Here is a 14,981-nt window from a genome sequence, read left to right on the forward strand (position 1 = left end):
TTTAAACGTCACACACAACCGTATGTTATTCTTCATTCTCCAATAAGCAAAAAACAANAAAGGGTCGTTCTGCTGCTCACTTTGTGCCCTACGCTCATAAAACCAGCGGGTTAACATTTCTCTAATGCTATCTAACAAAGGAATGATTTTCCAACATGTAGACCCTTCGAAGCACTCAGCACGAACATGCCATTTGCAAACATTATCAATACAGCGTATACACCAAAATCTTCTACCAGATTTAGTAACTCTGTAATCGAAGTTATACTTCATCGCAAAAATTTCTAAACTTGCCTGTAAAGCTTCCTTGCTTTTGAAATATTGTCCCTTCTTTACCATAGAATCAACCATCATAGATCTAGCACCAACTTCAGCGTCCTTAGAAGTTATGAAGTTAGAATCATTCGGTTTTGCTTTACTCACAAATTTTGGCAGCTTTTCACGCAGAAGAACGTCAACGCCTCCCTCACTTGAATCGCTTGGTTCCTTATTCAGATCAATATTGCTTCTATCATTCACCGTGGCTTTAAACGTCACACACAACCGTATGTTATTCTTCATTCTCCAATAAGCAACAAAATTTTTCACTTGGCGATCATTCATCATAACAACCGGAGGAGAATCAACACTGAGATCAAAGGGTAAATAACTAAATTCCACATCAACCATATTTTGTTGTATTTCATAGTCTTCCAAAACCATCATCTTTAGCTCTTCAAGAGTTGAATTGGCTTGAAAAGTAAGAAGTCTCCCACGTTTTTCTTCATCAACAATAAATCTCCATTCATTTTGGCCGATACATCTCCATACACCACATGTTACATAGATTTGCAACATACTGCAAAATGAACTCTTGAATGAAATTTAGGTTGGAAAATGTTGAAAAACCTTGAACAAAATCGATTAAAAATGGGGTTTAATGTTTTCAGAACACGTTTTCTAAACATGTTAGAACGTAATCTTAAGAATATATTTGATTAGCATAATTTCGGGATTACGTAAATATTTTGTTTCCTTAAATTTCGGATTCAGTTTCCTTGTCTAACATAGTGTAGAATATACTTTCTAAATTATGAAGAACATAGAGGAAAGTGTAGAATTAGTGTTCTAATTTTCGCAGGACACATGATAAAATGTAGATTTCATATTCTGACTTCAGTAGAATATGTATAAAGTGAAGAAAACAAATTCTAAAATTTGTAGAATATAGAGTTATGTGTAGAATATATATTCTAATTTCTGTAGAAGACATACAAAATCCGACTTCTAAAAGTTTTAGAAGATATATTTATTCTAAAGTTTTCAGAACAAGTAGAATGCGAAGAATTTGTAATCTACATTTTTTAGAACATGTACAGTATGTAGAATTTATAATCTAATATCTTCAGAATATATACAATTAGTAGAACATGTATTCTAAATGTTGCAGAATAATTTTTTTTCAATGTTAAAACATCAAATTTTCATCAAAAACACCTTATGGCAACCTCTTTCTTATTTGTAGAATTTGTTTTTAGGTGATTGAAATTTTAAAATTGCTTAAAAGTTAGTTTCATTTTTTTAAAGGGTAATTTAGGCATAGTGGCAAATTTAGCGTAGAATGCATAATGGGACAAATTGAAGCAAAAGTGTCCTTTTAAATCAATTTTCCCTTATTTTAATGAAGAGTAGTGTTTTAAAAAAAAAGGTTTCTTTAAATTAAGATTAACTTAATACTGTTGAGCTTGCTATCGAACATCGTTGAGGCGATTTGCATCCGTGTCATGGCAAGAGTATGTGCATCACATACCGAACCATTAAAACCCTTTTCCATAAAATTTGATAGAGCAGAGTTTTATTAGATTACAAGGCCATTAGAGATTTTAAGACATTTAGAGAAAAACACAGCCAAGCTATCCCCAAGAATGTTGCTGATAAGAGAAGTCATTAACAGTGAAACGTCCATCAATACAAATAGTTTGACCCGTTCTTAAGCATGTGGCTTATAGGAGAATCCATTAACAGTGAGACCTCCATCAACACAAATGGTTTGACCAATTATATAAGAAGCTGCAGGTAGACACAAGAAGACCACTAATGATGCAACTTCATTCCGCTCTCCAGCGCGACCAAGTGGAGTTCTACTGAACAATCCCTCCTTGAAACCGACGTTGTTGAGATTCTTTAAGGATACAAAATTGAAAAATTGTTAGAGAATTATTGAGGTTTTTACATCCACACAAAATAAAATGTAAAAGTTGAAGATATATTGGTGTTGTTACTGGTTATACAACACAAGAGAGATGATCAAGAAGCAATGAGTAAACCTGATACAACCAAGAGTACAGACACAGATGCAGTGAACAAGTCTGACGCAAACATATGTTGAGACACAGAAGCAGTGATCAAGCTGGAGCATGTGTAACCAGCTACAGACACAGACGCAATGATTCATCAGATAGAGAATCAGAGAATCTCACATGGAATGAAGTGACGTGTTGAACCTTGGAGTGTTATTGAGAAGATCCAAGAAGTGAGAGCTCAACCAATTATGCTTTAAGCTCATGAGAACAAGTCTTCCATTAGCAGCTGAGTAAACCTCAAAGCACAACAGAGCAGAAAGGAGGTAGCAGCTGCATAATACAATAGAGCAGAAACATGTTTTAGCAGCTGAGTTTACTTGAATCGCAACGCAGAAGAAAACATAACAGACAACATGGAGTGACTGTGTAGTGCAACACAGGTGAAAACAGAGCAGACATTGTGCAGTGGCTGTGTAGTGCAACAGAGCGGAAAAGCTTCAAATTGCAGCAAACAGTGGAGCGGTTGTGTCAGAGAAAAGGCATGCATGTGTTAGGAACAACAGTACAAAGACATGGGTCAAGTTGACAAAAAGAGAACAAGCTTTTACCCAGAAGACAAGAGGAAGAAGTTTGTGGAACCTAGAGTTTGTGGAGAACTCTAAGAGGTATAAAAGGAAGAGGTGGTAGCAAGAAGGAGCTTACGCACCCTAGACCTAAAATTGAGAGAAGCACACATGTTGTGTGTGGTGTTGTCCCACCAGCAAGATTGAGAATCTGTTGGTGGTTTTTGTAGAGGTTCACACTTTTCAGAAAAGACAAAGAGTGGTGGTTCCTTAGTTCATGTAGATTAGAGTGGTAGGCACAAGTGTGTGCTAGATACCATTGGCAAATGTGACTTTCGCTTTCTAATTCTAGTGAATGATTCTGGACTTGGTCCCGGGGATGTAGGTTATCCGAACCCGTTAACAAATCTCTTGTGTCGTCTCTTCACTATCCTTTCATCTCTCTGTTAAGTATCGCACATACAGATTTGTCATATAAGTCTGTAGATCTACCACGCATCTCATTATTTCAAAAGTTCAATTTTTTTATTACAGATTCGGCCTGAGGAGTCTTGATGATATTTGGTGCAACAGCGTTGGCTCTTATGCCTTCTTTTGCCCATTCACATGCCAAATTCCTCGTTAGCTGATTCAAAGCTCCTGAAATAAAAATAAAACTCCTTAATTAGTCAGTTATGCAAAATTGAACCGTCTCTAGTAGTAACTGTGGTTACCTTTCGTTAGACTATAAATGGATCCACATTCAACTGATACAATCCCTGTAACAGAGGAAACAAAGACGATGCTTCCAAATCCTGAAGCCTTTAAGAGAGGATGTGAAAGCTGGCTAAAATGGAAAGCAGCTTCCATATTTGTTGAGATGTGGAAAGAGAAATCTTCTTCCACATATTCTGTTGTTGGCTTCCCACGAAGTACACCCACGTTATTAACATATATGGCGTTTCCATAATATATCTGTTACGGAGTTCACTTTAGATATATATATATATATATATATATATATATATATATATTTAGTTCTTGTAGATCACAAGCCTGAGAAGGAACGCTTACGAGGATGTTGAGTTTTCCTTGGAAGAGGGATGAAACAGTTTCCATGAGTTTCTCTCGTTGGTCACGAGAAGTAACTTCGCAGACAGAAGCGGTGACCCGAAACCCTTTTTCTTGCCACTCACGTAAGCGTTCTTGAAGCTGAGTTTCGTCTCTGGTACATGTGTGGACTCTTGCTCCCATCATAGATAGTTCCTCCACCACAGCTTCTCTGTTTATGATCTCACAGGTAAACATAGTTATTTGTATATATCACAACACAATAAAAGAGCATATAAGATGAGGACTGACCCGATTCCTTTAGTGCCACCGGTCACAAGAGCAGTCATACCTTGAAGACTCCATCTTTTATCTATTTTTCTTGTACGTAGCTTGAGTGTCCAGAAATGCCACAGATTTTATGTATAAAATGAATTTGGAATCAGATAAGTCATAAGTGTGAATTAATGAATATGTTTATAATTTTGTGGTGGAAATATTTTCTTTTAATGTCTAAGATATATATAGTGAGTGGTCCGGAGACAACATTCTAGTTTGTTCTAAAAGTCTTAACACATGGATAGGGACATAGGGTTCTTCTCCCTTAGTTTCTTTTGTAAAACTTTTCTTACGACTTTTTTTATTCGTCAATGTAATTTTCATACTTAATATAAGCTTCAAAGTTGGTAATTAAGACATTTTTTCTCCAATGGAAAAGTTAGTTAAATGTTTCTCTCGTACTTTCAGCCCAGCGAATGATAATGGATCTTTTGTAACACAGAGAATAAGTCAAGGAAAGAAAATTTAAGCTTTTAATATGCATTCACCTGTTGATAGATGTTTTGTGATGGCTCTTTCACAGTAGAGACACCGGTAATGTCACATTCTTCTGTATTTGGGCTTGATACCATATATGTTTCTATTGGAGTCCAAGTTGTGCTCTTATGGTTAGGTTTCAATTTTCAAAGCTTAACTTATTGTATGACTTTAAATCTCATTTGCTGTAAAAAATTTACAACTACAAACCTGCCAAAGTTCATTTCTTTCTCATGCTATGAATATTTACAACGCTAAGAGAGGCTGCTCTATACAAAAGAAGTTGTCTAGGATCTGACAACTTAATTATGCTAATCTTTTCTATGTAGGATGCCACTAGAACTAATCTTCAAAGTAGTATACTGAAATCTTGACCTTTCTTGATATCAAATAGAAGCAGAGCGATAGGGTAAAAAAATATGATAAAGAGAGAAGAAAGACAAACACGATTCCACTGGCTCCACCACTCATAAGAGCAGCCTTTTTTAAAAGACACCATCTGCTGTTACCCATCATTATCTATGACTTATCACAAACCAGAGACTCAAAAGTTTATATATAGGATGAAGATGGATCATTACGTGGATACATTAATTAAGCAGAGGATGAACCGATGAAGATAGATCTCTAAAACATTTGTAAATTAGGTGGATATATTAATTAAGCAGCATGGTAAACATAAACGTGATCAACATTGGCCACCTAGTGATAGTGATAACTTGCGGAAAATGCGGAAAATACCACCCAATGCAGAGGACAAAAGTCTCTCCATATCAATTCCGACAGTACCATGAGAGCTTGTTCCAAAAACCAGCTACTTCCTCCAGTATGGTATGTTTTACATTAGGATTGCATTCTCATAAGCAAAATAACAATAGGGAACTGGCAAAACTAGCATATTTTGGGTACAAACTTCAAAGATGTATGATACTGAATTAATAATAATAATAGTACCAAAAGGGAAGATGACGTTTTAAGACTCTTGTATGTTTTGTGCACTAGCACCGACGCTATTATTTGTTTTATTGTTTTCAATTGGACAACAATACAAATGAGAAAACCTGGCTCAAGCATGTGGTTGATAGGAGAAGCCATTTACAGTGAGGCCTCCATCAATACAAATGGTCTGACCAGTTATATACGAAGCTGCAGGTAGACACAAAAAAGCCACAAGTGATGCAACCTCTCTTGGTTCTCCCGCGCGACCAAGTGGAGTTCTACTAAACAGTGCCTCTCTGTAATTGATGTCACCAAGAAACTTCAAGAAACAAAATTAAGAGATGATTAGAGGGATTGACGATGTTAACTTCACTAATAATGTTAAAAATTTATGTTCTTTTTCTTTATTACAGGTTGAGCCAGAGCAGTGTTGATAAAATTAGGAGCAACAGCGTTGGCTCTTATTCCATCTCTTGCCCATTCACATGCCAAGTTTCTTGCTAGCTGATTCAGAGCTCCTGTACATTCACACAGAAGAACACATGTATATTTCTAACAATGAAACACATATCTAGTATTACTATGAACTGCATGCGTCTAATAATACTTGGAGCAATCTATGTACCTTTGGTTAAACCATAGATGGATCCACAGTTAATTGATACAACCCCTGCCATAGAGGAAATGAAAACAATGTTTCCAGAGCCTGAAGCCTTTAGGAGAGGATGTGAAAGCTGGCTAAGATGGTAAGCAGACTCCAGATTTGTTGACATATGGAAGGAGAAATCATCTGCCACATATTCTGTAGTTGGCTTTGTGAGAATCGCACCAGCGTTGTTCACCTATGTTGAATCAAAAGAGTTAAACAGCAATCATGTTCACTCCAAATAACTTAGCTTCTCGGAATTAAAAATTTACTTACAAGAATGTTGAGCTTGCCATCAAACAGCGAGGACACGGTTTGCATGAGTGCTTCCCTCTCTAGACGAGAGGATACATCACATTTTGAACCACTCACTTGAAACCCTCTCTTTTCCCATTCGCTTAAATTTTCTCTGAGCAGCGTTTCAGATATGTCGCATACATGGATTTTGGCTCCAAAACTGGCTAGCTCCTCTACTATGGCATGCCTAAATAATTCCACAAACATAATTCCTTAAAGTCTTGATCATTTTGGATGTCAAATAGAAGCAGAACAATAGGGTAAGAATATGATAAAGAGAAAAGAAAGACAAACCCGATTCCTCCCGCTCCACCAGTCACAAGAGCAGTCATACCTTGAAGACTCCATCTGCTGCTTTCCATTATTATCTATGACTTATCACTAACCAGAGATTCCACAGATCATATATAGGAATTAGGAAATGGGATGAAGATAAATCACTGAAATTGAAACAATAATTAAGCATCCATACAAAACATAAAATATGATAAACTTTGACCAACTTATTATAGTGACATCTGCATACTTTGTTTCACACGTAAATAAAAAAAGGGACCATCCTTTGACACCAATGCTGAGGACAAAAATCTCTCGACATCAATTCTGACAATACCATGATAGCTCTTTAAGTGAAATGGACCATTGTCACCATATAATACATATGGATATTGCATCATTTTGTAATAAATCAGCAGAGGCAAATAATAATTGCCTCAAGGCCTAAGATTTCAAACCAAACCAGACAACGGATCACACCATTAGGTATTGGCCAAAGTGGATAATGAATTTAGATATTGAACACTCATTCACCACAAGCATATATTTTAGAATCTTCAAGAAACAGACCATAGAGAATAACAAGAAGAAGACGAATCAATCCAATCCATATGGCACTGCAAGAGAATATGGAAAGAAACTTATCTAAACTACATATATGTGTTCTAAGGCAGAGACCTAAACAAGAAACCGTTGACAGTGGCATATATGAAGCTGCAGGAAGACAGAGAAATACCACAAGAAAGGAGACTTAATTAGCCATTCCAACAAGCCCCATGAGTGGCAGTCACCACCTTTTCTTCTGAGTCTTTCTCACTGAGGAAGTAAAACATTTTCACATAAGCTAAAATTGAGTAGTAATAAAATATTTATTTATATTCATAGTACTAAGGAGATACTTTTAGTTTTGGCCTTACATTGTTAGTTAGTGGAGTTGTGATGAATCAAGGAAAAACATAGTATGAGTGCAGGTTCAAGACACAGAATACAATCCACTGAACACTCATGGACGAGTCACGAAACATAAGTTTTTGTTATCATAAAAGTCATGACATGAAAAGTTCCTCGACAACTTTCCACCACATGAACAAACAAAATTATAATTGATAGACTTAATCCCGCCATCTGATGCTAAATTATCTTTTTCACTAACAGTAGCTTTTGTAGCACAACGTAAATACTCAGTAGAGCAGAAGGCAGAAAGCTGTCTAAGTCTCATATGAAGAACTGTCTTTCACGGGAGAAACAAGATAAACTAAGGATCCCAATGAAACTAGTAAAACGACAGAGTGGCCTAGTCATGTTGTGGGAAGAAACCATTTATTGACATTCCTCCATCAACACAAATAATCTGCCCTGTAATATATGAAGATGCAGGTAGGCATAAAAAAGCAACTGCAGAAGACACCTCACTCGGTTCACCAAGCCGACCAAGAGGAGTTACTGAGTAGACTTCTTCTAGGTAGTCTTTGTTGCTAAGGACCTGAGACCAAAAGACAAGAATCATCAACGAGCTTATCTTAGATAAGTTACAAACAAATTAGCTTAGTCTTTATCATTTTGAATTTCAGCTTCAAGAGCTTAATATTTAATTGCAAAACAGAAGTAAGGCTTATGAGACCATAGAAACATTACTTGCTCCACCATAGATGTTTTGATATACCACGGGGCAACAGCATTGATCCTTATATTGTCCTTGGCCCACTCGCAAGCCAAACTTCGCGTTAGTTGATTGATTGCTCCTAAAACACAAACGGAAACAAAAAGATTCAAAAGTCTTATTGGTTTATTGCTCCTAATAGCATCAAACCATCTTAGTAAAAGTTGAATAGAATATATATTTCTTTGTTTCCAGCAAAACTAAATACCTTTTGTTGCAGACTGTACCGACATATTCTTGAGCGAGACAAAACCAGAAACAGAAGAGATTGACACAACACTCCCAGCCTCAGATGCTCTAAGAAGCGGATAAGCAAGTTGGCATAAATGAAAAACAGATTCAAAATTCGTCGACATGAGAGTTGAAAATTCACCAGCTGTAAACTCCACCATTGGTTTTCTAATGTTTGTCCCAACATTGTTCACCTAAAAAGCATCAAAATTTTGAAAACAACATATTATTATTTTTAATAGAATTGTTTCTCAGAGACAAACTTACGAACACTTTATGTGCATTATCTCAGAGCAATGTACATTGTTACCATACAAGGATATGAAGCTTCCCGTCAAATTCAGATGACACAGTCTCCATCAACGCCTCTCGCTGAGCTCGATCAGAGACATCACAAACCGAGCCAGCAATTCGTAAACCAGAACTGTTCCAATCTCTCAAACAATTCTCTATCTCGCTCTCATTACGAGCACAAGTGTGAACCTCTGCTCCAAGACCAGCAAGTTCCTCCACAATCGCACGCCTGTACTTAAATACATACTCGTCTGAGAATTCGCGTTTGATTAAAGGCTCACACTTGTTGAAATTTGGGAAAAATATGTGAAGAGAGAGAGAGAGAGAGAGAGAGAGAGAGACAAACCCAATCCCGCGAGTACCGCCGGTGACAAGAGCAGATTTCCCCTGTAGAGACCATCTCTGAGAGCTCTGCGTTGCGCAACGGACTTGAACGGAAGATGCTGAGGATTGTTGTAGTTTTATGCGTTTGATAGAGAGGTACAAGTGAGGTTTAAAGGGAGAAGAAGAAGAATAAGCAAGAAAGTGAAGGTTTTGAGGTGAATTTGTGTACAAGTGAGAAGCCATTGATTCAGAGCAGAGCTTATGTTTCAGCTTTTCAAAGTGTTCACCTGTATTTATGTGACATCATTTGCCTAACTGTAGAAAACTGGAAAATTGGAATCAAAGTCAACACACAGAAAGAGAGAGAGAGAGATGGGGTCAATACTTTTTGGACCGTTCAAATTATGGTACTGGTTTACTAAATTCGGTTTTGCTTTTCAATTTCAAAATTGATTTTGTTCGGTTTATCTGACGGTTCAGTGGTTTTTTTGATTATAGAGAGGGTTTGTGTGTGGAAACTATAGACCTGTTTTGTTTGTTTCCACTTTGGAGTTGTTGTTGTATACTTGTATTGATTCCAATTTCTTTGTTTAATTATGTGATGTTTATGGGACATAGACAAATTTTATTTGCTAAGATTTTATTTGATGTGATTAGTCTACCAACCAAAAAAAAAATCTTTTTTTTGAAAATAAAATTTATTAGACTATTATCTCTTGGATTAGTTATTTTACAAATTCATATTTGTTTCTCATAAATCATGACTATTTGTTGAGATTATTCTCAATATACCAAAACAATTCTTATATATATATATAGGTATACTGTATATATAATTCTAAGTTTCAAGCTACTTTCGTACCTAGTTTTGCTTGTAAATATTTATAACCATTACGCAAATTAATTAGGTAAGCAATCAACCCCTTAGATCATTTTTGTAAAACTGAAACTAAAAATTTCTGATTTGAGAAATATTCGTTTGATTAACAACATGTATATAGTACTTTCCTGGAAAATTAATATCCTACAATATTTTTGCATTCTAGTATAATTAAACTAATAAATGTGTTTGTCATCTTTACACTAATTAATAGTTAGTATTGTTGAATAAAATGTATAACAAAATGTATATATGACTTATTGCTGAATACACATAGTTTTTTAGTGAAAGTTGAAATTTTCTCATTTATATAATCCATGGAACTTTATGTGACTACATCTATACAATGAAAACTTATAGACTCCATGAGCATCTTTTTCAAATTCTTCATCTTCATATATAGCAATTGAAACTCAAGAGATTGTGAGTTTCCAACAATGTTCCTTGTTCAATGCGAACCAAACTAAGAATTGAATGGTCAAGTTTTCTTTTCTTTGTCTCCGTCTTCGATTCAAAATTATTAATTTATTGGCACATATTCCTTTATTTTATTTCTTTGGTTAATGTATAATATGAATATTAATATTAAAAGCTCATTATATTGTTTATCACTAAATTTCAAAGAATGTTTATCCGTTTTTATATTGGATAATGGCAAACACCATGGCCAACGCCTTCGTACACTGACCACATTATTGTTGCAATTATTTTTATTAGAGAAGAATTTTTGAGGAAAGTTCGAATGAAATTTTCAAGGATATTCATAGAAAGTCAAATACTCAACTCAAGTTTGTATAACTTCTTAGTATAAACAAAAATAGTTTGAATATGTAAAATGTCAGAGATTTTTGAAGCTATAAAAAGGATAGCAAAGAACATATATTGATACAAGTAACTTCAAACACTAAAACCCCATCTATGATGATTACCTCCAAATCAATAACTCTAACAATAATCTTCCTATTATATCTAGTTTCTTGTGTCTCAGGTCAACGAGAAAGCAACTTTCTTAATCATGGCTTCCTCGAGGCTAATCTCCTCAAGTTCGGCTCCTCCAAGGTTTATCCCAGTGGCCTCTTGGAGTTGACCAACGCTTCGATGAGGCAAATAGGTCAAGCTTTTCATGGCTTTCCCATACCTTTGTCAAACTCTAACTCCACGAATTCAGTTTCTTTCTCCACAAGTTTCGTCTTTGCCATCACTCAAGGACCCGGCGCACCAGGCCACGGCTTAGCTTTCGTCATTTCACCCTCGATGGACTTCAGCGGGGCTTTTCCAAGCAATTATCTGGGCCTCTTCAACACCTCCAACAATGGAAACTCCTTAAATCGCATTCTTGCAGTTGAATTTGATACTGTGCAAGCCGTTGAGTTAAAAGATATTGACGATAACCATGTTGGCATTGACCTAAACGGCGTGACCTCCATTGAGTCTGCACCGGCTGCATATTTTGATGACCGAGAGGCCAAGAATATAAGCTTGAGGCTGGCGAGTGGTAAACCAATTAGAGTCTGGATTGAATACAACGCAATTGAGATGATGCTCAATGTCACATTGGCTCCTCTAGATCGTCCAAAGCCAAGTTCACCTCTTCTCTCGAGAAAATTGAATCTTTTTGGGATTTTCTCCCAAGAACATTACGTTGGATTCTCGGCGGCCACCGGAACTGTAGCGAGCTCACATCTGGTTCTAGGTTGGAGCTTCAGCATCGAGGGGAACGCACCAGACTTTGATATCACGAAGCTTCCTTCTCTTCCAGACCCACCGCCTCTATTGTCTCCGTCCCCGAGTCCTCCAATCTCAGTAAAAAAAGATTCGAACAACACGAAGCTGATCATTATCTGCGCTGCATCAGCAACAGGTGCAATCATGATCCTAGTTCTCTTAGGGTTTTGGATGTTTCGTAGAAAGCAAATATTCTTTACCGGAGGTGCTCGTAAATTCTCCCACCAGAAAAATTTCAAGTGCAACCGGAGGTTTCGACAGCTCTAAACTCTTGGGAGAAAGAAACTATGGAAATTTCTACAAAGGGCAGCTTGCTCCCACAGAGATAATCGCCGTGAAAAGAATTACGTGTACCAAAAGGCAACAAAAGATAACCTTAATAGCGGAGATCGACGCGTTCTCCAAGACAAAACAAAGAAACCTTGTTAATCTACATGGTTACTGCAGCAAAGGAAACGAGATGTATCTTGGTTACGAGTATGTCTGTAACGGTAGCTTAGACCGGTTCTTGTTCAGCAACGACCGACCAGTTCTCACCTGGTCAGACCGGTTCTGTATCATTAAGGGGATTGCGGCAGCGCTTCAACACCTTCACGGCGAAGGTCAAAAACCCTTAGTTCATGGAAACGTCAAAGCGAGCAACGTACTCTTAGACGAAGAGCTTAACTCTCGACTAGGAGACTATGGACAAGGAAGCAGACACAGCACCACGGGACACATGGCACCAGAACTAGTCAACACGGGAAAAGCTACACGCGACACAGATGTTTTTCAGTTTGGGGTGTTAATGATGGAGATTGTCTGTGGAAGGAAAGCCATAGAGCCGACAAAACCTCCTCAAGAGATCAGTTTAGTGAACTGGGTGCTTCAAGGGTTCAAGAATGGAGATCTGTTACAGAGATGCGACACAAGAATTAATCGAGAGCATTTGGTGGCTCGTGAAGTGTTAGTGGTTCTGAAAACAGGACTTCTCTGTGCAAACCAATCTCCAGAGGTTAGGCCGATGATGAAGCACGTGTTTCGGTTTCTCGACGGTACAGAACAACTCCCTCATGATGACTATCTCTTCTATGGGGTCTAACAGAGCATTCAAAACGACTCATAAGGTGATATCGAACTTTTGACAAAAAAAAAAAAAGGTGATATCGAACACAACTGTTATTGAAGCGTTTGCGTTTTGGTAGTGTGAATGATTGGACCAAGACATGATGTAAATCTAAAGTACCATACTGTAAGATATTTGCTTCGAAGTTCTAATAAATTGTTTTCGTGATTAAAAAGGGAAGAAAATTTGCAATTGCATATACGTTTACAAATAACTCAAGCAGAACAAAAAAGATGGTTAACCCAACATGCACCCATCAGTATACAAACAGCAAAATAGAGATCAGAAAAGTCGGTTCCACAAATCTGATCGTAGGAAAAGAGATTGATGCACTTCACCTGACTGGATCTAGGCACAAATGAGAGGATCTGTTATATAGCCACTTTCTTAACCAAGTCCTGTAGTTGACACTATACTCATCTATAAAAAATCCCAGAGTACAAGCAAGTTTCAGTACAAAATGGCATTTCATTTATCCACAACATTAGTAGTACCAGAAGCAACCGCAAACGGAGCATGAACATTCTTCTATCAACTCAAACATAATGATTTCCAGACAGCGACAATACCAAATTGTCATAAAAATCTACTCAATGCAAGAAACTATTACCAGAAGATGAGCCATGAATCTCTGCATAAAGTCTGCACTCAAGAATAGCAGAGAAATTGTCACTTGTCCAATTTTGCTGCCACCAACAAACAGACCACATAAGAAAGTTTGGAACACGTAAGAAAAAGCACCACATAAAAGATAGATCTAGCATGGCATTGTATCTTAAAAAAGCTGTTCAAATAAAGGTGGATAAGGATTTAGTGGCTCATGCCCTTCTTTGCTTTCAGTGACTCGAGTGCTTTGTTTCGCAACTCAATCTCAAGCCTCTTTGGATCTGACTCCCCTTTTTTATTCTTAGGATAGGTCTCAGCTTCATCGCCCTCTGAAGTATCAGAATGCTCTTGATTCTTATGTTTCAGCTTCCCACCACGACGTTCTTCCCTTTTACGACGTCTCTCCTCTCGCTTGCGTTTCTTCTCCTCCTTTCTCGTTTTCTTTTCTTCCTTCCTCCTCCTTTTAGCCTCCTTCCTATCTTCCAGGTCAGAATCAGAACTGCCCTTATCATCTGAGGATACTTCTTCCCTTGAAGACCTTTTCTCCTTTCTTCTCTTTCTATCCTTAGTATGATGTCTGATATTTTCCTTAGAATCAGAGGAAAGGTTTGCATCCAAGTCGCTGTTATCCTCTTTCTCAACCTGATCACTGCCCTTCACCTTATTAGAAAGAGGCTGACTCTTTCCTTCTGAATTTTCTACTCTAAGCGATTCCTTAGGTGAAACTGGGGGCATCTCTGAACCATGGGTTCTACTGGAACGCCTCTCTGGTATCTTATCACTGCTAAGAAATTCAATAGACAACATTTATCAAAACATAAAATCTGAAATCAAAAGAAAATCATACGGAAAAGAAAAAGAAAAAAACACACCTCTTTCTCTCTTGCTCCCTCACATGTTCTGCACGCCTAACTTCTGGCACCTTTTCCGGTAATTGTTTCCTCTTATCAATATCAGGCAACTGCACTGCAGTTCTCTTTAATAGCTTGGAACTTTGAATCCCGTCCTCTCTATACACAATGCGAAAGCAGAAGATGGTCAAGGAGTTAATAACTACTGATAAGAAGAATCTGCATGTAACTTAGAACAGTTTATACCACCTTATTTTAAAAGGCATTGGCACATAAAATGATAAATGGAGTCATCAAGAGCATACCTATCTTGCTCTTCAGATGGATGTCCAGGAGATCTTCTGTCCCTCTGTTGCCTTCTTCTACTTGGAGAAGGAGATCTACGGCGAACAGGAGGTGAGAACGACCTAGAAGGAGATCTACTCGAGGATGGAGACCGTCTCCTACGTCTGTCAGC

General features: G+C 37.3%; 4 protein-coding genes and 1 pseudogene across 4 annotated transcripts in view; 1 reads left to right on the top strand and 4 right to left on the bottom strand.

The window, feature by feature from the left end:
* On the bottom strand, window positions 1,894–4,350 carry LOC104749955 (tropinone reductase homolog At2g29310-like). The gene is made up of 5 exons (XM_010471672.1): window positions 4,187–4,350; window positions 3,899–4,106; window positions 3,559–3,799; window positions 3,378–3,484; window positions 1,894–2,161 (listed from the first exon to the last, which is right to left on the bottom strand). The coding sequence occupies exons 1-5, from the start codon at window positions 4,222–4,224 to the stop codon at window positions 1,970–1,972; spliced, it is 786 nt and encodes a 261-aa protein (XP_010469974.1). The 5' UTR covers window positions 4,225–4,350; the 3' UTR covers window positions 1,894–1,969.
* On the bottom strand, window positions 5,595–6,958 carry LOC104749957 (tropinone reductase homolog At2g29330-like). Its single transcript, XM_019238210.1, has 5 exons — window positions 6,867–6,958; window positions 6,552–6,759; window positions 6,255–6,471; window positions 6,041–6,147; window positions 5,595–5,948 (listed from the first exon to the last, which is right to left on the bottom strand). Exons 1-5 carry the CDS (start codon window positions 6,932–6,934, stop codon window positions 5,757–5,759), a joined length of 792 nt encoding a protein of 263 aa, XP_019093755.1. The 5' UTR covers window positions 6,935–6,958; the 3' UTR covers window positions 5,595–5,756.
* Window positions 7,789–9,696, bottom strand: LOC104749956 (tropinone reductase homolog At2g29260, chloroplastic). The gene is made up of 5 exons (XM_010471674.2): window positions 9,380–9,696; window positions 9,055–9,262; window positions 8,717–8,933; window positions 8,484–8,590; window positions 7,789–8,331 (listed from the first exon to the last, which is right to left on the bottom strand). Exons 1-5 carry the CDS (start codon window positions 9,598–9,600, stop codon window positions 8,143–8,145), a joined length of 942 nt encoding a protein of 313 aa, XP_010469976.1. The 5' UTR covers window positions 9,601–9,696; the 3' UTR covers window positions 7,789–8,142.
* Window positions 11,143–13,804, top strand: LOC104749959 (annotated as a pseudogene).
* LOC104749958 (serine/arginine repetitive matrix protein 1-like) overlaps window positions 13,634–14,981 on the bottom strand; it is a gene marked incomplete in the record, with an annotated part of 5,418 nt that continues 4,070 nt past the window's right edge. The window contains 4 exon segments of the mRNA XM_010471676.2: window positions 13,634–13,753; window positions 13,892–14,457; window positions 14,546–14,683; window positions 14,830–14,981. Of these exon segments, the coding sequence (XP_010469978.1) occupies window positions 13,737–13,753; window positions 13,892–14,457; window positions 14,546–14,683; window positions 14,830–14,981 (873 nt within the window).

Source organism: Camelina sativa, chromosome 16 (genome assembly GCF_000633955.1).
Source record: "Camelina sativa cultivar DH55 chromosome 16, Cs, whole genome shotgun sequence".
NCBI lineage: Eukaryota > Viridiplantae > Streptophyta > Magnoliopsida > Brassicales > Brassicaceae > Camelina > Camelina sativa.